The 27,741-nt window shown below is 44.0% G+C and overlaps 1 protein-coding gene across 1 annotated transcript in view; it reads right to left on the bottom strand.

Annotated features, from left to right (window-relative positions):
* The window catches only part of LOC126353898 (translation initiation factor IF-2-like), a 278,434-nt gene that overhangs the window by 158,445 nt on the left and 92,248 nt on the right, over window positions 1-27,741 (bottom strand). The window contains exon 2 of the mRNA XM_050003122.1: window positions 27,183-27,357. Coding sequence (XP_049859079.1) covers window positions 27,183-27,357 — 175 coding nt within the window. The remainder of the gene's footprint in view (window positions 1-27,182; window positions 27,358-27,741) is intronic.

Genomic DNA, 27,741 nt, shown 5'->3' with positions numbered 1-27,741 from the left:
ATGCGGGCGCACAGGCTAACAGGCCCTCCCAGTAGGATGGCGTAGCATGTAAGAAGGTTAAAATTAGAATTAGAAAATGCTGCTAAATATCACTGAATGTATTGCAGATCTCAAGACACAGTAATGTATGAGCTGGAGGGTTATCATGTATATTATTATTTGTTTGAATAGAGAAATTAAAAAAGAAGAAGATGGCGTAAGACCGTCGCATTCAAGGGAGATTAAGTTGAAAAATAAAGTTTTGTAGCCAAAAGAGTGATGAGTAATATCGTGAATTGAAATCCTGAATAGAATCAACCTGCTTTCAGGAAACAAATGTGTTGAAATTACTTTTTGAACGCCCATAGTATTTATACAATTGAACAGATAAGTTTTTATTTAAAAAAATAAGAGGACCACGGAGAAATAGATACATCAGAAGAGTTCGAGGTGAATCAAAGTGCTGGGATGGGTATAACAAACGATCTAACTAGAAACTCTAGAGATACGTTGGAAAAGCCGGCCCGTTTGGCCGAGCGGTTCTAGGCGCTTCAGTCTGTAACTGCGCGACCGCTACGGTCGCAGGTTCGAATCCTGCCTCGGGCATGGATGTGTGTGATGTCCTTAGGTTAGTTAGGTTTAAGTAGTTCTATGTTCTAGGGGACTGATGACCTCAGATGTTAAGTCTCATAGTGCTCAGAGCCATTTGAACCATTTGAACATTGGAAAATAAATAGGAAAGAATTGTATGAATTTGTGTAACCTGATACTTGTCACTGGAACGTTTCCTGATTGGCTGAAATAAGCTGAACATCAGCTTGTAATGATCATTACAGTATGGACTGTCAACGAATTTTATGTGATTGACATCTAAATAAATAATTATAAATGTTTCCGTTATGAAGTCAGCTCCAGAAAGTCATGTTGTCAGTATTTATCTTTGAAACCTGTGAGAGGGGACTGGAGTGCTGTATTTACGTGACGGAGCATGAAACTGGAATTGCACGCCTACGCAAGCTTGGATGCAGCGCGTCACAGGCGCGTCGATACAGGCTAATCTCTGTTAGCTCGCCGTTCGGCGGCTTATCGTCACCTGCTGTCGCGTTGCGTTGCCTGTATGCCGCGCTCATACCCGTCAACAACGCGTCCCCTCGTGCGAACGTCGTGCGCAAAGGGGTATGACCAGTTTTGTCATCGGAACGCTGGCAGAAAATTGTGCAGTCAGATATTACAGTAATGTGACAGAATTTGTGCTATGATCAAGGCGAAGCTATGCTGCTGGCTAGGTGACTACACATGTGTACCGCATTCAGTAGCGGAAAATGGCACAGATGAAAGTATGCGATAGTAGAAACACAAGCGTTCCATTATACAAGACTCTACAAACAACCTGTTTGCGTGATAATTGAGAACATGTGTCTGCGAAATGCCGCTGTCCTAAGTTTAAAATATTCTTCCAACTAGGACAAATGTAGCTGGAATGCGAACATTTCAATTAGTTGCCAGCTAATTGGGCTTATATTTAAACCTTGGCCTACCTTATCACGAATAAATGAGTGAGTAGACTAATCCTCTGGCACTATTGTTCGGGAGACTTGGTCCGTGCAGGATTTTCTGCACTACTCTGCAAAATTTAAGGGCGAGATAGGTAAAGTAATATAGTATATTAACCAGTGGGTGGAAATGAATTAGAGTACATGAGCATATTTCCAGAGGTCTCCCAGACATGCATAGGAATTTAGACGTCACTTGGCGAGAGGTCACTTTGACTACAGCTCCAGTTGTGGCTGGCCCCACAACACGAGGCAGTTCAAGGAACGGCTAAAGTTAGTGTGTGTTAATCAGCGAGCAATTACGGAGAAATGTGCTGGTGTTCTTCGTAACAACGTACCTCGCATACAAAATTTGGATGGCAGACGAAGTGTGAACAGTGAAACAGCCCAGAAATTTGGTACTTCCCATACGTGGGTAGGGAGCGTTCCGAACCACAGGAACCACTGCCAGAAGGTGAGGAGGTCGTAGACCATGGTCACTACAACAGCAGATGAACGCTACATTGTGCAACTGGCAAGAAGGGATCCACTCCTAACAGCGGGAGCAGCTACAACCACACTTAACAGCACTATAGGCATGCAGTCTAATGTTCGACACTGGCATGGCCACTGCATGGGGCTGGTCCCTCCGACCGACGACCAGTACACTGTGTTACGGTGACAGCCGCACATCGGCGGCACCGCTGGCGATGGTGTGAAGACCTTAGGAACTGTACCAGTGAGGAGTGGGACCGCGTGCTCTTCTCGGAAGGGAGCAGATTAAGACTGAACAGTGATTTTGACGTGCGTTCATAAGGCGAGATGTGAGAATACGAGGACGTACCCAAAACAACCGGAAATATTGTTTAAAAGCTAGATATTTTCAAGTTTTTTACAAAACAACCTTATTCTCTTGAAAATACTCTCAATTACAACAAATACATTTCTCCCAGCGGTGCTTCCCCTGTTCGAAACACTTTCTGTAGTCATCTTTAAATATGGCTCGTTTTATTCTTGACTTCTTCAATGTTGTCAAATCGGTATCCTTTCATGTCCCTTTTCATGTGTGGACATAAGAAAAAGTCGCGAGGAGCCAGGTCAGCCGAGTAAGGTGTGTGTGGCAGGGGAACCATGCCATTTTTAGCCAAAAGGTGTCTAACAGAGATGGCTGTGTGTGCACGTCCTTTGTCGTGGTGGAAGAACCGTCTCCTGTGTGCCATAAATCGGACCATAAGAGCAAAACAGCGGCGGCGGAGGCGGCTCTGAACTGTCAATTAGTTGCGCTGTGTACGCCTAGCGGCAGAAACGCCTTCGACGCAAGTTCTACCCACGGCAGTGTTATTCCGGTTTTTTTGGGGTACCCCTCGTACTCAGTGCATTCCGGAATACTGTCGAACTTGATCGCTTTGGTGGGCCAAATGTTATCGTGTAGCGAAGCATAATTTTACTTGGACGTACTGACCTACAAACCCTTGAACAGGGTACACTAAAGAGTCAATGTGAGGTGTAGTGCCTTGTATCGCGCCTATATATGTCGGACGATGGCAGATAGCATCATACATACGATGAGTCACAGCCTTTGTAACAGATATGCATTGCGGTCCGGTAGCAGTTCCTAATAGTCGCGGCTGTGGCCGAAAGGTACCGATGTCTTATGCGTAGTTAAAACTTGTCATTATGATTGTACGTGTGTATTAGGAGTTGTGAATATATGTAATAATTTGGCGGAATTAGACAATAAATTTGACTTTGCCTCAAAGTAATCGCTTACAAGAGAGACGAGTTTCTGTGTGTAAACTGTGACTTTTGAATGAATCAAAATCCACGTTGCTTGTTATACAAATCGTGTCCGTGACCTGAATATTCGAAGTGATCAATTTGCGTAATATCAGAGCGAGCATTCTGGTACAGATAATCCGCTTTATAATCTTTCCAGTAACAGGTTCGGTCAAATACCGTAAATGCCTATTATCAGTGACCGTGACCGAAACTGTAGCTTGAGAATAGCATGGCTTGTTGGTGTTTTTGTATCAAACAATTAACATCGTATTGAAGTTTTTACTCATAAACTATTTATTCGTTACTAGTTCCGTAAACCAGAAACTAGAATAATTTAATGAGACCCTTAGATACAATTAGTGCAGCTCGTTCTACTACCAGTCGAGCTGCACTGGTTTGTTTTCTAGTCAAGAGGGCGTGTGTTTGAGCTGCAGAAGACGCAAAGATCGCCAAAAAGCTAGTGGAACTATTTTCTGTTTGTGAAAAAGTATCCCGCGCCATTGCAGACCTTATTGTGACACTGTGCTCCTTTCCCAAGTTCATCTTTTCAGTGGTGCACTCGGTTCTGACTTCATTTTTACGGATGACAATGCGTGATCGCATCGTCTGCCGACGTAAATCCTATCAAATATGTTTGGGATGCATTAGAGAGACGTGTTTCAGCACATCCACAGGTAGCACCGACCATCCAGCAACTGTCAACAGTGCAGATGGAAGAGTGGAACAGCCAAGAACTCTTTACCAGCATTGTGGTCAGCATGAGGGCAGAGCCATGTGCGGCTCGTGTTCATTCCGCTTATTGTTTGTCATCTCCTCTTACCATACTGCCGCCTCGTTTTCTTATTCCATTTATTGGCGTCACTAACTTCCTGCCTTACCTGCCCATGAGTGGCAGCAGCAGCGCTTATCGATAAGTGCTCTGTCATACTATCTATGGAGCGACCGATAGTGTTTCCGGGTCGTCGTGTGTCTGGCAGTCAGTCGGGCACAGAGCAGTAGTCGGGTACGAAGGAGCATCGGACACGGATCGCCAGTGAGGTGTGGACAGCCAGTACTTAACCGACCGCTGGCGACACACATGGAGTGTCCGACTGAAGAAGACTGGAGCGGGAACGGCTGCTAGTTGGTCGTTCGGTCGCTCGTCTCATCGGCCGACGTGTATTTGATCTTTTGACCGTATCCGGGTGTGGGCAGTTGGTCGGTTGCGGCGGAGCAGCGAGGAAGTCTCCGCGGCGTGTGATCAGGCCGGGGCCGCTGGCGGGATGCATGCACGGTCAGAGTTGTGTGGCGCTTGCTGCGAGAACTGCTAAGTTCGTCGCCCACCGCCATACTGGAGTTGAGTAATCAATGAACCTGTCATGAAAGCTCAACTGTTGTGACATCCCTTTTTTGATTGCTGGTTGTTGCATCCTGGGCTGTTACCGCATGCAGCATCGTGATGATGTGTTGGAGTCGGCAAATTTTGCAGCCGTCTCCCTGTATGGTGTTTAACCTTTGAAATGATTATAATTTATTAGTGACGTGCACCAGAGGTATCTTCTGCATTGAAGGACATTAACGTTCCAGTTACCTGCCCTGGTTGTTAGCGTAGTTTTGCGGGAGTGTGTTTACCTCACCATGTTGATGCTGTCCGGTACGGCGTGTAGTTCGACAGCTTGGTATTGTTCTCTTTCTCTCTTTGCGTGTTTATTGTGCCTTGGCTGTGTTTATACGCCAATTATTATTAAGACATAATCCTGCTGCGATCCTAGTCTTCGCTGATACCTTTGGCTGTCGTGCTGTTGGTCGGGTGGAAGAAAATTGATTAGGCATTCGTTGGTTCGTCAGCCGTCTGTAGGTCGTGCTCCAACCCGATTGTTTAGTGTTACACTTGGCTGTCTTTGTTTGTGACAGTCATTTTATTTGGTCGCAGGTACTGTGCCAGGGCTTCAGCCATGTATTAATATTGTCTGTTTTATATTTAGTATATGGCCTTCAGACGAACTTCATAACGACTTTAAGATTCGGCTTTCAGCCGTGTTTCATTTAAAATTCTTGTTGCTCGGCAATTAGGCCTTCAGCCAGGTTTGTTTCAGAATCTGTGGCTTTTATACGTAAATCCTTGTCTGTAAGGTTTCTCTTCAATTATCTTGAATTCTTGTAGCGGTAAATGTTTATCTTAAGGTTGTCTTTAATTGTTCTTGAGTAATTGTTTGGGCCTTCAGCCAACAAGGTACTTCAAGTTTTCTTAAGATGTTTTTCTGTTGTACTGTGTAAAGGCTTATCTTTAAAGTCTCTCTTTTATTATGTTCAAATGGTTCAAATGGCCGTGAGCACTATGGGACTTAACATCTTAGGTCATCAGTCCCCTAGAACTTAGAACTACTTAAACCTAACTAACCAAAGGACATCACACACATCCATGCCCGAGGCAGGATTCCAACCTGCGACCGTAGCAGTCCCGCGGTTCCGGACTGCAGCGCCAGAACCGCACGACCACCGTGGCCGGTTTTTATTATGTAAAGAATTTTTTTTTTAATTGGCCTTTCAACTGAAGAATTAATTTGATTTTTCCTTAATATAGCCTGTAGCCAGAATTTGTAAATGCTTTCCTTAGCTGATTTGAAATATTATTTCGTACTTTAGCCGAGAAAACATTGTAATTTTACTTAAGAAAGGCCTTCGGCTGTTACTCTGAATCCTGGTGTTTTAAAAGCAATCATTTAAACTTATTCTGGAGAAGTTACTTCAGTCCTCAGCCGTGAATTAATCTTTGTTGTTTTAAAGAGAAAACTGTGCATTGGTTTGAGGAATAAAGTTGTGTCTCTGTTCTTGTATAACTAACAGTAATTGACCTTGGGCTCTTTCCACAACCTGATCCGCTCTGTCCTTTGCGATACTAGATTTCAGGTGCACATTGCGGAACATGCATTGCCACCTTTGGTAGTCACATACCCACATTCCCTATTAAAAAAAAATGTCCAGTCGTTTGTAATGTCATCACAAATGACGGTGACTTCAGAGTAATTATTGCGTTTGAATAAACGTGTTATCTCTGCACGTTTCGCCGCGCGGTCTAAAGCGACTTGTCACGGTCCGTGCGGCTCTCCACGTCGGAGGATCGAGTACTCCCTCGGGCATCGGTGTGTGTGTTGTCCGTCGCGTAAGTTAGTTTAAGTTAGATCAAGTAGTGTGCAGGTGTAGGGACCTATGTCCTCAGCTGTTTGGCCCCAAGATACCTTACCACAAATTTCCAAGTTTTCTGCACTTTTCATTATGTATTTCTTTTAGTTACTTTCTAAACTATGCTGTGGTAATTCCTAATGTATATGGTCGAAGTTTCATCGAGCTATTTTACTTGGCAGTTACACATCACGCGAAAGTTACTTTCGTCTTTCAGTTTTGCACGCCAGTGTATTAGACGCCATTGAGGGGCTTGGGCGTCGATGATGATAAGATGAAATGATGACAGCAACACATACACTCAGTGCTCGTGCGTAGAAAAAGCCCGACTCGGTCGGGCTCAAGAATAAAATAATAGCTTACCACACACTGGGTAGATGTGGCCCTAAAATACCAGTTCATGTTTGGATGGACTCTCAGTCGTTTACAGTATAAACTGCAAGGAAAAAAAAGCAATACACAATAGATGTAAAACAGAGCGTAAGATTGTAGGCAGAGAGACGTGAATGAAACGCTTTTGACTGTGAGAGAGCAATACGTAAAGCCTTCAGTGACTACCGTAGCGGAAAGAGCAATACGTGAAGACTTCAGTAACTACCGTAGCAGTATCTTATTGAAAATATCATTCACCAAACTCAAAGAATTCCATTTCATATGTCAAGGCTGTCAGTGGCACTACAGTTAGTCACCAGACACTCGTGGATGCTACAGGAACTTAAACTGATCGTAGCAAAACAAAGGCAGGAGGTACTAATCTCAATTTGCAAATATTCCTATACAGGAAAGATACACGAGAACTATCTCAGTTTAATTCTTTGTCCACTTCAAAGATGAGTGAAACAGATATTAGTGTCAGTGGCGTCACTATAACCAAACGAAGCTCAAGGGTCTGACGGAGTTCCAGACATTCTATATCGTAGAATGGGATGAACAGAAGCTGTGATCTGAACAGAAACGAAACTTCCAAAAGAGTTCTATACTGCCATGCTGGAAGAAAAATGGGAACATCATTCAAAGATTTGTTTGACTAGGGAAATTACGAATATCAAAGTTGGAGATACTGTCAGTTGATGTTTGTTGACTGTATGATAGACATCGGATGTGCTGCCGAATTGCTTACATCGAACTTCATTTGCTAGTACCGGTCTGAATTGTGTTGTTTTAATGTAAGTACATAAACTAAATGCTATCCGAACAGATAGCGGTCCAACGGCACCGTCACACGACCGTTTCACCCTTAGCCGGTAGGCAACCTGGATGCGCATATGGAGGGGCATGTAGTCAGCACCATTCGTCACCGGAGCCGGTACTTCTCAGTAGCTCCTCAAGTGGCCTCACAAGTACTGAGTGCACCTCTCTTGCCAACAGCGCTCAGCAGACCCTTATGGTCACTCATCCAAATGCTCACCATGTTCGACAGCACTTAACTTCGGTGCGGTGACGGGTACCCATGTTATCACTGCGGCAGGGCCGTTGGCAGTTACGTACATGGTAAGGAAATTTGCCATCCTGTTTCATTAACAAAAAATTCAATTTTAAAGTATACTTTAATAATATTTGCGTTTCGGCTAATTGAAAAAGAACGGTTGTGTTTTCGGAATTTCTGGATTGGACAGAAACCACAATCGTCGGTGTTTCTTCAGAAGAAGACCGAAAAGTTAGTTGAAATCAAGAGCTATCTGGCGCTGTTCTCAATCCAGGAGATTATGTTGTGGTTAAAGTGTATGGAAACAGTAAGCAGCGTTTTTATAGCCACGGTCCAAGGCATTCAGGCGGATAACAACGGAAAGCTTTCGTCTTAGTACAGCATCAACATTTATTAATGCAGGCACGCTCATCTGAGGCTCAAACGAAATTTATGGCTCTTTGAGGGTCTCTTCTTAGACAGGACGCAACGTATTGTTTTGGTTGAAGAGTCATCGACAGACTACAGGTATTCTCCTGGCACGTGCTGTGGGACCCTGTTTGCTTAAGTATTATATATTTTGTCAGGAATCAAGGAATATACTACAGCCCACTAATTGTCACTCGCTCAGCATACTTTCAGTGAGATGTCTGTATGTATGTGGAGGAGTGACATTCCATTCTTCCTCAAGCGCAAAAGCCGGCCGCTGTGGTCTCGCGGTTCTAGGCGCTCAGTCCGGAACCGCACGACTGCTACGGTCGCAGGTTCGAATCCTGCCTCTGGCATGGATGTGTATGATGTCCTTAGGTTAGTTAGGTTTAAGTAGTTCTAAATTCTAGGGGACTGATGACCTAAGATGTAAAGTCCCATAGTGCCCAGAGCCATTTGAACCATTCAAGCGCAAAAACTATAGAAAGTTGGATGCCTGGACGTGGAGTGAATTCGAAGTTCTAAATCACACAGATGTTCCGTTGGGTTCAGGCCAGTACTCTCGGGGAGGGTTCAGTTCATTTTAAGAATATTATTGTCCACAACCCGTGGCCTCACAATGCTGCTTCATGACTGGTTCCACTGTCATCGTCTCCACACTGTCCCTCTACTGTGCGCAGTACACAGCGCTGCAAAAAGTGCTCAGATCTTTCCACATTTAGCGTTTTGTTAAACACGAGGAGGAGATCACATGCTAACCACGAAAAACACCCTATACCTTGACATTATCTCCTCCGTTCTTCAGTGTAACCGCTACATATAATGGCAGCCTCTACACATGGTGGCAGGCAACGGTCTCCAGGTATGCGCCAAATCCAAACCCTTCCACTGGATTACCATAGGGTATAGCGAGTTTCATCACTTCAAATCACTCGCTTCCTGGCGTCCACTGTCCATTGGCGTCGGTCTTTACAGCAGCTGAAGCGTCGCTTAGGACTGGCTACAGAAATGTGTGGCTTATGAGGAGCTGTTCGACCACAGTACTGCATTATTTTTAACCCCCTACGTCCAGTCATTCTGGTTAGTGGACTGCTGGTAGCACTCTGGAACTCACGAGTCATTCCTTCCGCTAATTTCGTGCGATTTTGTGTAACAACCCACAGCAATGCACAGCAGCCCCTGACCGTCAGACCATGAGAACAGACTGGTCTTGGTTCAACTGTGGTCGTTCATTCGTGTTTCCACTTCATGATCATACCATCAAGAGTCGAATTCGGCCGCTGTAGAGGTACTGAAATGTTCCTGACGTATTTGTTGACCAAATGTCATGCAATGACTAGTCCACGTTTGAAGTCATTGAACTCTCCTGATCGATCCACTCTGTTGTTACTGCTTCTTTACTGAGCACAGAATAATACCCGCCTCAATTTATACTCAGGGCTCCGCCTCTCATTACGTTCAGTAGTAATTATACATTACATAGGGGTGTTCGGATACTTTTGATCAGAGAGTGTTTGTTTAGTCGTCCATGGTCCACTAGTATTGCCTTTTTGGTTTTATAGTGCGGAAAACTTCTTGCACAAGATTGAATCTCTTCATGCATCTTTCTGTCTAATATGTATGCGATTCACGTCACTGCAGTCTTTCAGTAAAGCACTGATATTCACCATAATCTCCTGTCTCATAATGAAGCAATTCTTATCTATTATTCTGAATACGCGTCGGCAGTCTGTCTTTTACCATCGTCCATTGATCGCTGTAGCGACACCGAGTGGGGCGGTATGTTTTCCACAGTAGGCAAACACAAAGTACGGATCGATACGCTTGTGAAACACGCCAGCTATTCCATTTACCGGTATTTTCTTCCCATGGTAAGGAAACACACCACAAAGCAATTTGACACTTTGTTACCCACGATGAGTGATACAGGCACTGCGCTGAGCCATGGAAACTCTTGAACATTACTCCCCACCTATAAAGTAATGGTCGCCTCCAGTGCAACTCTCTACACCATTTGCATGCGTCTGATCTCACCTTTAGGCTCGACATGGAATCTGATTGATTTTTTGCCCCATAGACTAAGGAACTTACAGAATAACGTACGCTCGTTTTACTTTTACTCGAAGAAATATGATAACTCCTTTACTTTTTGATTGACGAATGTGATACAAGGGAAGCTTTTGCAGGAATGTGATATCACGTGCACGACAGTGCATAACAAAATGAAACACCTGCAGTCGTCCTTTCGATGTCATTTATTATGTAGCAATCAATTTCGGTGACTCAATACACCATCGTCATGCCTGAAGATGGTGCATTGAGTCACTGGACTGGTTGCTAAATAATAAATGACATCGTAAAGACGGCTGCAGCAGTTTCATTTTATCACGCAAATGAACGGCCGAAGTCCCACGCCTTCAGTCAGAAGGAGGGACGTACATGTACCATATTGTTCTATACCGTAGTTAGTGTAATGTATTTCATTATATCTATGCTTTGATAATAGATACATATTTTTCCAGAATATAATGTCCCTTCTTATTAGCATGAACTATGGGAAGTTTACCTTCGAATCAAAAAGAATTTATTAAAAACTCACATATAAAAAAATATTGAAAAATACGATCAAATGTTTTGTGAAATATACTGTCTTAAAATAGGAAATAAAACTGATTAGAAAAACATTTTAGACACCTTTGAATGATGAAAGAAGTAATGCACAAACATCCCCAAGCATTCTTTAAAATTCTAAGATTCTAGGTTTAAACGTCGAACTCCATACTGTCACTCGGCACCCCATCTGCTTTACCTATTTTCGAGCATCATTCAAAGATTTGTCAAACGTTTATTTAATCTATTTTATTTGTTACTTGTAGACAAATCATTTCACAAACTGTTTGACCAGTTTCATACAATTTTTTTTTTATTGTAAAGTTTTGTTCAGAAAGTAGAAAATATATTTCAATATTGGTCGGTATTCTAATATTATTAAGCGTTTGTAGATTGATAGAAAGTAGAAAAATGTCAATTTATGGTGTTATTTGATGATTTTTGTGACTAATTTTTCATAGTTAGCATTCCTGACATTTATTTATTTATTTTCGCTGGTCAATATGATACCCTACTTGTCCATTTATCACTCTTTCGCTTGGCTATCAAAATTCGAAAAAGAATTGTTTATGTTTTCCTTAAATCACTAATTTTTTTTGGATTACCCTAACACCTTTCAAGAAATGAACTTTTTTTGCCAAAATATAACTCACATTTGTAAGTTTCATATTCCAGTTAGTCATTTCCCACCCTTAGTTTGGCAACGATAGGTCGCTTAATAATCCATTGTGTAATTTCTAGGGGATATTGTTACGGCTCCGCTCAAACACTTATGGAAGAAATGGTTAATTAAATCAGTGAAAGGTTTAATACTATGGAAGCATGTCCAACGCTGTTTCTTATATTTTGGAAGATTCATGTCATTATTTTGTTTAAAGTGCACATACCCTATTTTTATTTCCATCGTCGTTTCGAGTAATTTCGATATTATTCACACAAAATTTTCGGTTTTCCTGTATGTTGTTGAAAATTGTATTCGGTCTCTTATTACGCTGATATTTTTAAACTTTTTTTTGAAGAAAAAAGAATCCCGGGAGAACGGAATTCTTTCATACGAGCACTCGTTTATTTGGGCAAAATTTGGTTCTGTTATAGTGACTCAATTAATTTGGCTCCCTAGATCGTCTTAATGTTTGCTTGTTGAAGGAAGATTTAGATTTAGTCAAGTCGACGTCTAGGACATTAGAGATGAAGTAGCAGCTCGAATATGATGAGGATGGTGAAGGAAATCAGCCATATCCTCTTCAATTTTCCTATTCATTTGTATTCGTTGGTTTAAGGAAATCGCCTTAAACCTAACTGGATAGTCTATGAATTCCTTAGTTTTAAATCAGTCGTATGCTTTGTAAGCTCTTCCATGCGAAATACTCCACAAAACGTAAATGTAATAATGTATAAAAGCTGAAGTTAGAAGTACGTCCTCATAGCTTTGTAACCAGCATGACTGATGGTTGTTCAGAAGTCCCAGGTTTGGTTGGCAGTATCGTCAAAGATACACCCTTGATGAGAGACCACATACGGTGACTATTCATCTCAAAAGGATTTTTGAAAAGGTAACTCGAGGAAAAGTAGTCTCTCATATTTTGGAAGCCGATATTAACAAACGGTAATTTATAAACCCTTGCAGGTAATGGGATATTTATGCAACTTCAAGAGAATTTCGAATTAAGAAAGAGTGATCACTACCTACCATTTCAGCAGAATAATGCTCTTCACTTATATTTTTCATGAATATCACATGAAACAAAAATTAAATTTCTGCTAACGTTATGTAATTTTACACAATGATGGAGAAAAAGTCCTGGCGTAAAGCAGGACATTCGGATTCGAATCCAAGTCCAGCACAAATTTTCGTTGTCGCCGTTCCGGCATATAGCCCAAGGTGGTTCATATTCGCAACTGCAAATACATTTTCTGTACTTCTTGATGTCTGTAGTCATACAGTGTCTGTTCCTTCGAATGTGCATGAATGTCTGAAGGAACTTTACGTCGTAATTCGTAATAACGTAGGCACTGCAATATCGTGAAATTATTTTATTTATTTATTTATTTATGCATTTATTTTACCTGGCAAGATTATGGCCTTCAGGCCCTCTCTTATACCTAACCAGGCATACTCAGATTGAACGAGTTACAGTTTCTACTTAACATTAAGGACATATAGCCTAATATGCAGTATTGATGTTAAAGAAAAAAATAGATATTATAACAGTAGTACAATGATAATTATAACAATAAAAAATAATTATAACAATCAATAATAATAATAATAATAATAGTAATAATAATAATAATAATAATAATAGTAATAATAATGACTATGTATATGAAAGTAAACATACTTTTCTTTTCTGAATGTCAGTCCCATTGTTAGTTGGGAATTTTCTCGTTATGTTCTTGCAGCTTGTGAGTTATTCTCATCGAGCAGAGACATAAGACGACAGAATGGGGTGAAATTATTACATTCTTCTTGACATCTGAAGGTATTTCATGTTTCATGTATTATGCACACATTTGGAATAAATGTTGTGAAGCCCTAGTGCAACTGTATCCAATCTACACCCACGTAACTACTCTGCAATTTACACTTAAGTGCTTCGCAGAGGTTTCATAGACCCACTTTTAGATTATTTTCAACCGTTCCACTCTCTAATATCTCATGGAAAAAAAAACATCTAAATTTTTCCGTGTGACCTCTGAATTCTCTTATTTAGGTACTATAGTCATTTCTCCTACCTGGGTGGATGGGGGGAGAGGGGGGAGGGTGATTCAACGAAGTATTTTTACATTCAGAAGTGACTGAAACGATAAACTCCTTTGTTGTAACGACTGCATCCACAATTCGCGTATTCATGACACTCTCTTCACCATATCGTGACAAAACAAAACAAGCTGCCATTCTTTGGCATTTTTTCGATATTCTCCACCAATCCTATTCTTACCACGCAACGATTCTTTAGAAGAGGACGGACAAGCGTAGACCATCTAGTTGATTTACTGCATTTTCTGAGTGTACTCTGAATAAAATGCAGACTGTGATACACCTTCCCCATAAATATTCTGTGACCGTTCCAGTTTAAGTACTTAGTAGTTGTGAATGCTAGATATTTAGTTGAATCGAGAATCTTTAGATTTGTATGATTCATGGTGTAGCTGAAATTTAACGGATTCTATTTACTCATGTTGAGGATCTTAAACCTCTTATTCGTTATGGACAATTGCCATTTTTTGCTCGATGGAATCTTATCTATGTCGTTTTGTAATTTGCTCTTCCATAAACAGATTAGGCACGAGGTGAGAGCATTCCAGTCGACGGAATTAAAACCTACGTGCATTTGGCGACATGCGGATGGCACCTTTGTAATCCGGTTCAAAATTGTTCAAATGGCTCTGAGCACTATGGGACTTACCTTCTAAGGTCATCAGTCACCTAGAACTTAGAACTACTTAAACCTAACTAACCTAAGGACAGCACACACATCCATGCCCGAGGCAGGATTCGAACCTGCAACCGTAGCAGTCGCGCGGTTCTAGACTGTAGCGCCTAGAACAGCTTGGCCACACTGGCCGGTTGTAATCCGGCCCCACGACACTGTATCGTAGGATATATTTCTACAGTAGCTAAATTCTTATGATTCGAACATCGAGCTATCGCTGGATACGGCGAAAAATTGTGAATTATTGCTCCTGGCCGTGTTGGTGTGGAGCAAAGAAGACGGTACCTTGGATCATGTTGTGTACCGTAAACCAACACACACTAACTTTTAATTACAGGCAACCAGTTGTCACCATCCTTGGCAACGTGTGCTTAGGACGTTAGTCCACGAGCACGCGCCATATTGGATTCAGATAGCTTATCCGATGAGCTACTTCACGTCCGTATGGTATTCCTGCAAAATAGATATGCTTCACATACAGCGCATGTTAGACAATTTGAGGATCTGGAAGAAAGTGAAGAACAAAGAAGAGTGGTCGTCTTGCAATACGTCGTCGGTGTTTCTTCAAAAATAGGCTTATAAAAGAGGGGGCTATACCCGCCTTCTACACCCCACATAAGGTCGGGCACCTGTTGAAGCACCACGAAACCAGAGAAGACAATCTCTACGCACAATCGGGTGTCTATTGCATCCAGTGTAGTGAGTGCCTTTCCACATACATAGGCCAAACTGGCCGTCCCTTTAACATACGGTTCGGAGAGTATCAGGGTCTTAGCATTTCCAAATCCGCACTCACTAACCCCCTGAAGTATTTTAACCATTCCATTTCAGATATAAACAAAAATTGAAGTATTCTGCATATTCAACGTAAGGGCCAGGTTTTAAACATTGAGAAAAAATGGAAATCATCAGCCGGCCGCGATGGTCTCGCGGTTCTAGGCGCGCAGTCCGTAGCCGTACGACTGCTACGGTCGCAGGTTCGAATCCTGCCTCGGGCATGGATGTGTGTGATGTCCTTAGGTTAGTTAGGTTTAAGTAGTTCTAACTTATACGGGACTGATGACCTAAGATGTTAAGTCCCATAGTGCTCAGAGCCATTTGAACCATTTTTTTTGGAAATCATCCGCAGCATTTGCCGTGATCCGTCGGGAATTTTGAACCAGCAACCCGTGCTTAAGCACCAGTCCTGCTGAACAATTCTTCTTTTTTAAGTAGCGTCCAGCCACAGTTCCTTCTCTTTCTGGTCTCATTACTGTACTCCATACATGTATACTTCTTAATTGGGCCAGTGTTTTCTTTTTTTTTGCCATATTTTTGTGGCCTTCAATAGGCTCAACGAATGTACGGCATATGCCTGTTTCCTATAGTGAGGTCCGCAAGGTCCACCTACTTCATTTTACATGGCCGTATAATTGACCTCTCTTAATAAAAGTTGTCATGTTTTCATTTTAACCTGTGACTATGGCGCATTATAGTACAGTGGCATTATCTGCGCCCTCACTAATTTAAAAAAAAAATTACCTGTCTGTCACGATGTAAAATGCGTCTGTGGTCTTATGTCATGTAAGACTCGATTAGTTGTCGACTGTTGGTAAGCAGGTATTAAATTGACTCTACTTTTAAACTATCCTTTCAGTGCTATTGATTTTAGCTATTAATTGGCATATTACTTTCTGAAAGTATAGACTGTAAGGTTTTGCTACTTTCTCTGTTGATCAGTAACGAGAGATTGTAAATAGGAGTAGCACATTTGTATGTTAAAACTTGTTTGCCACTCACGTAAAAGAAATGTTTCATTTCGCTTTACGGTTTACATACTCGTAATATCTTACTTTTTATGTATTTTTTTGTTTTTCTTCGTTTTAAATGTAAACCACTAATTCAAATTGTGAACTGCCGGGCTAGTCAATAGATGGCAGCACCCTTGCCACTCTGGTGTACCAATTTGCTTCCTCGTTCGCATCCGCTACTCCCTGTTCTGCGCTCATACGTGGCAAACCGCGCCTAGGACATGTCCACCGCGGCGCTCGGGGGCCACAGCACAGTGTGAGGGCTCTGGTTTTATTAGTATATTTCCCTACCCAGGCAGTCGTCCATTGTACTGTCTGGTGTCACTTTCGCAAACCGGCGGTTTCGAAACATTTTTAAAACTGTTTTATGAAATTTTATGTTTTTTATGTCTTGCGGCGTGTAAAAAATATCTCCTGCTTCATGCTATTTTCAGTGCGCCACCTGAGGATGGATTTATGAGAGCCCGAAACCGGTCGTGCTAATAAAACAAATTTACAACTGAAGCGCTATTTTCAATGTCTAGTATAATGCTCACGTGCGGATGTTCGTCCAACAGGATTGTTTGTAAAAAAAGGAAGATTATTGAAGAAACATAAGGTGAAATGCATCATCCATCCTTGGCACTTCTAGCTTCAGTGAAGGATAGTATTGGTTTGAGAAGGCCGCGAGGTAATAAATTGGGTAGACTTGTCGATCCGTGGAAGACAAATGCGACGAACGTACATGTCTGCACCAACCAGAGAAATCTGCATTGACAGAGCATTGTCTCAGTACGGGGCACTATATGGACAGTAAAAATACCAAAATTACCTGGTCAGCTTAATTAAAGAAGTGGTGGAATTTCACAGCTCGAAAAATCTTGTGAACAAAGATACTGGATTCCTTCTTAGCATAGCAAGGTATCCAGCGCTGGCGATGTTAAAGTTACAGCGAGCACAAAGGGGAACTAGTTGTCGTACAAGGGATGGTGCTTCGCTGGCGATACTCAGATGATAGCTGCGAGGACGGTCAAACGACAGCTGGGACGTCTATTTCTGCAGGCAGCTCCAGGCAGAGGGCGCTAGGGGTCCTCATCGGCGGCGCACAGTAGGAACGACATCCTTCGCGCTAGCGCCAAAGTCCTTGGTTCGTCGTCCGACAGTTGGCCTAGCTGTTCTTCCTGTTATTGATACGAAATTTTCGCTGTTTGCGGCCGAATATGATACCTTCACGCCTGTGTACCCTACTCATACAAGCATAAATGAGTTTCTTCAGTCGTAGCTGAGCAGTTACTCGTCATATCTGAAGATATTGCTCAGCTGCACCAATGAAATGTATACGTTTTCTCAAAGACATCTGACCTCTGTTTTAGTAAGCCTATCCTGACACCTCTCCTCCCTGTGTCACAGCCAAAAGAATTTGCTACCTATGCGGTCGCAAGCTGTCTGAGCTTCTGATCCAGATTCCCACTCGGCTCTGTACGTCAGTTGGTCATGTCAATGATGATACATATGGTGAGCTCAGCCTTCATCTTGCAGGCAAGGTTTGATGTCTTTATCACTTCAGGTAGGTAGCTACCGGAAACGAGAGACAATTCCTTTCGATCCGAAGTGATACACACCACTACCTGTTAGTTGCACGCTGTGCTTTTCGTGGCATCCCGAAGGACGTGTTCCTCGTCTGGTACGACTGCCTACGGTGTCCACAGAGAGTAGACCTACACACTGAATTTCTGCCCCTCCCTGGCAGCCATATTCCTAAGAGCCTAATTACGGGCCTAACACTGGCGCTACCAACTGCCAATAATCCCACTCTCTGTGAACACACGGACCCTGAAGGTCGGGATGCTTTCACTAAAGCAGAGCAAACGACTGTAATTGTCTCAGGCTCTTTATCAGCCAAGGGTTTCGACAATCGAGAAGGTCACTCAGGTTACAGGTACACCAAAGAAAAGTAAAAAGACAGTTGCATGTATACTTGGCTATGCAGACGAATTTCAGGCAAAGTACAAAACAAAGGTCTTTGCAGTAACAGGATGAAATAATCAACGTCTGCAAAACTGTTAATTAAATGTAAAATGTGATTTACGTATATAATTTCTTCACATACCTATCGAGCACCTCATACGAAATCTTGGTGTTTATATTACATACCTTATACGTAGAATGCCAGAAATTGCGCTCTTTACTTAGGTGGCTAATAGGATCTAATGCACTGTCTCATATCTATGTAGTTCTACGATGTAAGAACGAAGATTATACCGCACCAGTTCTTCAGATGTATGGTTTATTTCATTTTGCAAGCATGACATATTTCAGGAAGGCATTATCATATTTTCAGGTTCTACAAACAACGAAAACATGACTTATTATCTGACATTAAATCGAGATTCAACATACACTATCTGCTCAAAAGCATCTGGACGCCAGTTGGTGGACATTAATATGGCGTGCGTCAACCCTTAGCCCTTCTTACAGCTTGAACTCTGCTGGATCCACTTTCAGTGAGGTGTCAGAATTTATGTAGAGGAATGTCAGCCCATTCTTCAAGAAACCAGAAGATGCAGTGATATTAGCCACTGGGATATGGAATGATGTCGACATTCTAATCCATACCAAAGATATTCCAGTGGGTTAGGGTCATACCTCTAGGCAGGTCAGTCTATTTCAGAAATGTCGCTGTCTGTAAACCATTACCTCACAGGAAGTGTGCACTGTCATGCTGATACAAAAGTAGTAGGACAAGACTGGTATCAGGCCATCTTGTTAGTGCTGGTTGTCTACATCTGGGGCAAGTATGCATTCAGGGCCAAATCGAATGTACTATTTTGATTGGCTAAGAGGATTATGATCCCTGGGGATAATCTGTCCTTCTGATAAACCTCCCCCAACCTTCTTCCTCCTCCTCAGAATCCATGCAGAAACCTCCAACACTCCCCCCCCCCCCTCCCCTTCACTGATACAGGAACACTTTAAGGCCTCAGTTATTTGAATTACCCCTCCCACTCTACCAATTCAATTGACTAAATAATTAAATTGATCAATTAATTAACCCTTCCACTTTGGTCAATCCCCCAATCCCTCCCCTCCCCTCCCCTCTTCTCCTCCCCTCACACCTGAAATTGGCTGTTCTTTGCTAGAGAGAGAGGATCTCACGACAGGAAATACAATTACCTACCAAGAGGTATACTGTTTATTTAAATAAATTAAATTTGCAAGTTTTGAATCTCTCTTGCTCATCATTCTCTGCTGTTTGGGAAGATGCATGTCTTGTAAAATACATAAAAAAGACGTAATTAAATCGATCGCTCTTTTTATTCTGATTGTGCAAGGAAGACAAGCATCATAGGTAATTACACTGTAAAAAATCTTTCGATCATGAAGAATGCACCATTACGCATCCATTGACCTGCACAAGCACCAGTCTGTGCAACCGCATACAGAGGCTGCTCAGGGTCCCACAAAGCGATGTATCTGTCAGCGGCCCGCCATATGCTGGTATCTGAGAGCTGTCCACTTGGGCCCCGCGACTGATACACCAGATGCCGCGCTATGCACAAGCAAAAGCGTCAGGTGGCGGCATCCCTCTGATGCTCTCTCTCATCCTATACGGTGCCACTTGCCAGTAGAATTTAACTGTAAAAAAACAGCGTTTACTTGGTAAATCCAAGCTGTGGATGTATTGGAAATATTGTTTCACTCTATCAGACTGATTGACTAATTAATTCAATCGATATCCTTTGTGGGGGCAATTTTTCCTTGCTACATATTTGTGGATACCAGGACTGGAATTCTTGGTAGGATTCGATCCTGCAACGACTGGTTTTCCAAACCCTACTGGTTTCCCCCTCTTTGACTCCTACTGTTGGATACCAGCACAGTTAGATCATTTGGTAGGAAGTCCATCATGTTGGAGGAAGCTGAAAATTTCAAATTTCAGCCCAGCTGCGTGCTATGTTCTTAAGAAAATTGCGGGAGAGTCTGGACAGATGCATGATCACAATACAACTACTAAAAACAGTAAATTGATCAATCGGGAAATTGATGTTGCGAGTGTGTTTTTAAAGCACTATAGACTTCCTAAATTGGTCCTCTCCACAACGTTTGGAAGGAGGTTTAAGAGTCTGTCATGTGATGGAATAGTAACAACAACAACAAATACTTCTGCAAGAAAGAGTCTTCTGCGATGTATTGAGAAGCAATAAACATGACACACTTAAACCGCTATCCAGTCCATAACAGCAGATGTTATGACTAGAAGTCGGAGATCGCTGAAAACTTTCACAGATCCCGTGCACTCGCTTCCCAGATGCCCGAACACAGCGCGCCCATCCCCTCATACACCTCCAGGGCCGATGTTCAGAGATCAGTGAAAACTGCCGCCACAGTCATGGACGCACATGTCTCCAAAGTGCAGCATTCCTTACTATGGACGGCATCTGGGAATGATCATTTACAATCTTCTCTCATTCAACACACAGACTGGTCACTTCGCCAGCTCTCGCTGCCGTGGACTTGAACTTCGTAAACAGCAGGCATCATACACCTCTGGAGATCTATGTAGTGTTTCTGTTACAAAGAGTCGATGGTTTCTTGCAAGGTAGCAGTTTTAAGACTTTACAGTTTGTCACCATACTTTATCGTAGAGCAACTTGCATGGAAAATGCATATCATGCGCTGGAAATATATTTCTTACCTTTGAATATTGACAGCATTGCATTCTGCACGATTATTAGGTGGTAGGCCGCACCACTCTAGCATTATAGTGTGTTTCAAGTGCAGAACCATGTAGTCTTAGGAATGCTTGTGTTTATGTTCCACGATCATTTCTCTCTTACCAACACCTTCTTGGTACTGACCCCCGACAGTAGAACAATACTCCTGAATTGATAGGGCAGTTGATTTACGTAAAATGGTTCAAATTACGTCCGTCTGGAGCTCCATCATGCATAAACTACACTCCTGGAAATGGAAAAAAGAACACATTGACACCGGTGTCAGACCCACCATACTTGCTCCGGACACTGCGAGAGGGCTGTACAAGCAACGATCACACGCACGGCACAGCGGACACACCACGAACCGCGGTGTTGGCCGTCGAATGGCGCTAGCTGCGCAGCATTTGTGCACCGCCGCCGTCAGTGTCAGCCAGTTTGCCGTGGCATACGGAGCTCCATCGCAGTCTTTAACACTGGTAGCATGCCGCGACAGCGTGGACGTGAACCGTATGTGCAGTTGACGGACTTTGAGCGAGGGCGTATAGTGGGCTTGCGGGAGGCCGGGTGGACGTACCGCCGAATTGCTCAACACGTGGGGCGTGAGGTCTCCACAGTACATCGATGTTATCGCCAGTGGTCGGCGGAAGGTGCACATGCCCGTCGACCTGGGACCGGACCGCAGCGACGCACGGATGCACGCCAAAACCGTAGGATCCTACGCAGTGCCGTAGGGGACCGCACCGCCACTTCCCAGCATATTAGGGACACTGTTGCTCCTGGGGTATCGGCGAGGACCATTCGCAACCGTCTCCATGAAGCTGGGCTACGGTCCCGCACACCGTTACGCCGTCTTCCGCTCACGCCCCAACATCGTGCAGCCCGCCTCCAGTGCTGTCGCGACAGGCGTGAATGGAGGGACGAATGGAGACGTGTCGTCTTCAGCGATGAGAGTCGCTTCTGCCTTGGTGCCAATGATGGTCGTATGCGTGTATGGCGCCGTGCAGGTGAGCGCCACAATCAGGACTGCATACGACCGAGGCACACAGGGTCAACACCCGGCATCATGGTGTGGGGAGCGATCTCCTACAGTGGCCGTACACCTCTGGTGATCGTCGAGGGGACACTGAATAGCGCACAGTACATCCAAACCGTCATCGAACCCATCGTTCTACCATTCCTAGACCGGCAAGGGAACTTGCTGTTCCAACAGGACAATGCACATCCGCATGTATCCTGTGCCACCCAACGTGCTCTAGAAGGTGTAAGTCAACTACCCTGGCCAGCAAGATCTCCGGATCTGTCCCCCATTGAGCATGTTTGGGACTGGATGAAGCGTCGTCTCACGCGGTCTGCACGTCCAGTACGAACGCTGGTCCAACTGAGGCGCCAGGTGGAAATGGCATGGCAAGCCGTTCCACATGACTACATCCAGCATCTATACGATCGTCTCCATGGGAGAATAGCAGCCTGCATTGCTGCGAAAGGTGGATATACACTGTACTAGTGCCGAAATTGTGCATGCTCTGTTGCCTGTGTCTATGTGCCTGTGGTTCTGTCAGTGTGATCATGTGATGTATCTGACTCCAGGAATGTGTCAATAAAGTTTCCCTTTCCTGGGACAATGAATTCACGGTGTTCTTATTTCAATTTCTAGGAGTGTATATGCTTCTTTTTCATAACCATCTGTTACATCCTCACAACACTTTCATATCCAATATACACCTATAAGAGACGCTAACCTTCTCCACATGCGTGCCAAAGTACGATAGTAGGTGAAAACTTTGTGGGACAAATGCTGCATGGGACAACGGGGGCCATAACATGACGTTGGTTTTTTGTTGATAGGTGGGGTCGCGCCAGAGATATTAAGGTCAAATTTGTTTTTTAAAATGAGCTATAATTTGGTTGGTACTTCTATTCTGATAGCGACTATCGAGACGAATCCATTCATGTGGAATAGTAAGGTATTTGGAGGTCAACGACGATCACAAAGGTGGGATGAACGTCCTTTTACAAAAGGTGTTCGAAATGATGGCCATTTGTATCAATGCAGTGCTGCAATCTTCTTATCATGGACTGAGTGGTATTCCTTATCACTTCGGCCCTTATCGAAGCTCATTTTCTGGCATTTCTGCCTCGTACATCGTGCAAATAGTAAATATTCGCCGAATACAGCGTATCCACTTGCCATTGACGTGTAAACGCCATTCGACCGTTTCGTAATACAACATTAATAAGAACGGTAAGACTAGTATCGTCGAATCAAGATAATGTGAATGATGTATTCCTTCGAAGAACAAGTCCATATGCTTCTCATTCACGGAGAATGCTAGCGAAATTCTGTGAGGAGCAGCACTCCGTTCAAATGGTTCAAATGGCTCTGAGCACTATGGGACGTAACATCTATGGTCATCAGTCCCCTAGAACTTAGAACTAATTAAACCTAAGTAAGCTAAGGACAGCACACAACGCCCAGCCATCACGAGGCAGAGAAAATCCCTGACGCCGCTGGGAATCGAACCCGGGAACCCGGACGTGGAAAGCGAGAACGCTACCGCACGACCTCGTAATGCGGGCCAGCACTCCGTCATCAGGCCACATGTGGCCTATCGGGACCACCAGACCGCCGTTATCATCCTCAGCCGAGGATGCAGGTAGGAGGGGCGTTTGGTCAGCACACCGCGCTCCCGGTCGTTATGATGGTTTTCTTTGACTGGAGCCGCTACTATTCAGTCGAGTAGCTCCTCAATTGCCATCACGAGTCTGAGTGCACCCAGAAAAATGGCAACAGCGTCTGGCGGCTCAGATGGTCACCCATTCAAGTGCCGGCCATGCCCGACAGCGCTTCACTTCGGTGATATGACGGGAACCGGCGTAATCACTACCACAAGGCCGTTGCCAAATTCTGTGAGGGCTAGATAGTTATAGCCTACACGTCGTACATTTTAATATGTGTATGATAAATTGAGAACAACTGGATGTTTAACGCATCGGAAACATATCCGGCAACGGAAAATTCTAATTAAGGAATGGAAATTGGTTCTCTTGCCACTGTGGTTCGAGATCCTTGTTACTTCACATCAAATCGCAAGGAAATCTGGCATGAGCCAGAGTACTGTAGTTTATGTTCTGCATCGCCATAAATATCATCCTTACCATGTCAGTCTCCACCAACAATTAACTGCTACGTATTGTATGTGTCGCGTTAAATTCTACCGATGGGCTCAACTTCAAATTCAGAGCGATGACACATTTATTAATTTGATTTTATTTACTGACGAGGCTACATTCACGAATCGTAGAAATGTTAATTGGCATAATATGCATTATTGGGCAACTGAAAATTCATGTTGGCTGGGGAAAAAGGAACAGAATGTGGTATCAACACGATGGGTGTCAAGCAAATTTTTGCTGATGGCTAGAAATGATTTGCAGAAACAATTCCCAAATCGTTGGACTCGACTTGGACGGAAACAGACCAGAATTGCTTCGAAATCTCGAGCTTCCTTCAAAGGTTTTTGCTACAAGTTCAATTTATGGAGAAATTCGATTTCCCGAGGTTATAATTAGCAAGAGTCGACAGTATCTACATTAACACTGCCTGACAAAAATGTGAAGTATCCTGAATGAGAGCAGGAAGAAAAAGAAATCTTCATGGATGGAGAGGACATCTCGTGTTATTTCGCGTCAAATCAACAAAGAACTTGGAAGTATTAGCCCACTTACCAGTATGACGTTGCACTCTCTCTGGCCTCCATGCATGCTGTGGTTCTGTTGGGGAAAGTGATATAAAGCCGTTTATTCTCTCCTGAGGAAAGTGGTGAGTAGTTGTTGTAAATGGTCTTTAATATCATACATACTGACAATGGGACGGAGTTAACATTTCAGCTGCTCTCACAAATGTTCAGTCAGGGACAAATATGGGGATCCTGCTGGCTATGGGCAATTCATAGATAACTTGCGTATGTGGACAACCATTGCCTCTTTGAAAAACACTACCACGATACTGTCGCCTGAAAGAAAACATAGGAGGATGTAGGATATACATGAAGTACCATTGTGCCCTCAGAGTGTCCTCAATCACTACCAGTCTTGGTCTGAAGTCATACCCGATGGCTCACCACACCACGATGCTACGAGTAACACCGCTGTCCCACCCCAAATAATTGGAAGAATGGGGCCTCCCCGGGTCGCCGTACTCGCCACGATGATCAACCAGGGAGTGTAGATTTACGATTCATTGCGGAACGCAATGCGCCGCCATTCATCAGCATCTATTCTTCTGGGTCATGCCACAATTCAATCCGCAGCTGTTTGGATTGTGGTGTTGACGCCAGTCCAAGCATGAGAAGGTACACTATGCGATCAAAAGACTTCGGTTTTATGGCTGAAAATGACTTACAATTTCGAGGCACCCTCCATCGGTAACGTTGGAATTCAGTATGGGGTTAGCCCACCCTTAGCCCTGATGACAGCTTCCACTCTCGCAGGAATACTTTCAATCAGGCGCTGGAATGTTTCTTGGGGAATGGCAACCCATTTTTCAAGGAGTGCTGCACTGAGGAGAGGTATCCTTGTCGGCCGGTGTGGCCTGGCACGAAGTCGGCGTTCCAAAACATCCCAAAGGTATGTTATAGGATTTGGTCAGGACTCCGAGCAGGCCAGACCATTACAGCGGTGTTATTGTCGTGTAACCACTCCGCCACAGGCCCTGCATTCTGAACAGCTGCTCGATCGTGTTGAAATATGCAATCGCCATTCCCGAATTGCTCTTCAACAGTGGGAAGCAAGAAGGTGCATAAAACGTCATTGTAGGCCTGTGCTGTGATAGTGCCACGCAAAATGACAAGGGGTGCAAGCCCACTCCACGAAAAACACGACCACACCATAACACCAGCGCCTCCGAATTGTACTGTTGGCACTACGCACGCTGGCAGATGACGTTCACCGAGCATTCGCCATACTCACACCCTATCATCGGATAGCCACATTGTGTACCATGATTCGTCACTCCACAACGAATTTCCACTTTTAAATCGTCGAATGTTTACGCTCCTTGCACCAAACGAGGCGTCGTTTGGCATTTACCGGCGTGATGTGTGGCTTATGAGGAACCGCTCGACCATGATATCCAAGTTTTCTCACCTCCCGCCTTACTGTCATAGTACTTGCAGGCGGATCTTGATGCAGTTTGGAATTCTGTGTGATGGTCTGAATAGACGTCTGGGGAAGCTCTTCAACTGTCGGCGGTCTCTGTCAGTCATTAGCCGTGTCGGCCTATGCACTTTTGTGCTGTACGTGTCCCTTCACGTTTCAACTTGACTATCACATCGGAAACAGTGGACGTAGGGATGTTTAGGAGTGTGAAAATGTCGGCTACAGACGTATGACGCAAGTAACACCTGATCACCTGAACACTGTGAATTCCTCGGAGGGCCCCATTCTGCTCTCTCTAGTTGTCTAATGACTACTGAGGTCGCTAATATGGAGTAGCTGGTGGTAGGTGGCAGCACAATGCACCTAATATGAAAAACGAATGTTTTAGTGGGTGTCCGGATACTTGTGATTACATAGTGTAATTTTCTTGTTCGACTGCTGCAAGTCTCCAACCAGTCGTTCGGAATGATACAGAATGTTGCAGGGGGTCCATTACCAGTTATCAGATGGCAGTTGTAGATGTATGTAGTGCACAATGCGGTGATGCTCCCTTGTGTCGTCAGATGGGTTGACTGGAACTCTGAAGACCAGTACGCCTGCACTAAGGCTCCTATGCAGTCCAACATCGGGCCCTGTCACATCCGGATGCCTCACAAACCTGTATATTGCAAGTTCGACCAGCTGGCCAAATGGAGATCCACAATGAGGCCGTTTTCAGACTCTATCAGGTGCTGATAATGCTGTCTCTTATCAGTACGCAGCTTCTCTGTGAGCTTCACAGTTATCATTAAATATCTGGTGCTGTAATCACTCAATATCTTGTGCTGTAAGCGCCCCTTGTACAGGATACTGTAGCGGGCCTGGTAACGATACTAAACACGAACAACACTAATGTGCTCTAGTGTCCGTTCTACCTGTCACACAGAATTGCAACTTTAATCAGTTACGCACTCACCGATGGTGTTTGAGCGTACATCCATTTGCACCAGTTCCTTACTTACTGTTGCTCTACTTTTTTTTGTCAGGGAGCTTCCAGGCATTTTATGTTGTCATTTCTAAATGTTGTCAGTTGTGTTAACGTTTTGTTACTATCCAAATGGGAGATATAACACGAATTGCCCTCGTATACGACCGTCCGCGGGCAAGTGTGAAGCAGCGGAGGTGGGAGGGCGCAACAGCAGCATCAGCGAGCACGGGCAGCTTACCGGGCAGACGCAGCGGCGGCCGAGGAGCGGCGGCGACGGGCTCTGGCGGCTGCAGCTGCAGCTGTTGGTGCAGCTGGACGGACTCGCGGCGTGCGTGCCGGCTCACCGTCAGGTCGGCCAGAGAGCAGCGCCTGCCCGGGCGGCCGTCGTCGCTCTCCTCGCCTCCTGTTGCCGCCTGCGAGTATGTGCAAAACAATGGTAAGTCATTACAGTCGCTCTATCGCTGGGGTAGAGATATGCATAAATACCGATGGCGGAAGTATTGCGTACACAAGTTACGAAAGGGCAGTGCACTGCAGGAGCTGCCATTTGTACTCAGTTTGTAAGTAGGCTGTTTAGGTTTTTATGTTGGTAACGCCACCTAGCGCTCTGTATGAAAATCACTGACTGCTGTGTGCAGTCTGTGGCTGGTTTGCATTGTTGGAATATTTGCTAGTGTAGTGTTGGGCAGTTGGATGTGAACAGCGCGTAGCGTTGCGCAATTGGAGGTGAGCCGCGAGCAGTGGTGGATGTGGAGAGAGAGATGCCAGAGTTTTGAGCGGACGATCTGGACGTGTGT

Source organism: Schistocerca gregaria, chromosome 3 (assembly GCF_023897955.1).
Source record: "Schistocerca gregaria isolate iqSchGreg1 chromosome 3, iqSchGreg1.2, whole genome shotgun sequence".
Taxonomy (NCBI): Eukaryota; Metazoa; Arthropoda; class Insecta; order Orthoptera; family Acrididae; genus Schistocerca; species Schistocerca gregaria.
The sequence above is the reverse complement of the archived record's forward strand: the minus strand, read 5'-3'. Positions and strand labels throughout refer to the sequence as shown.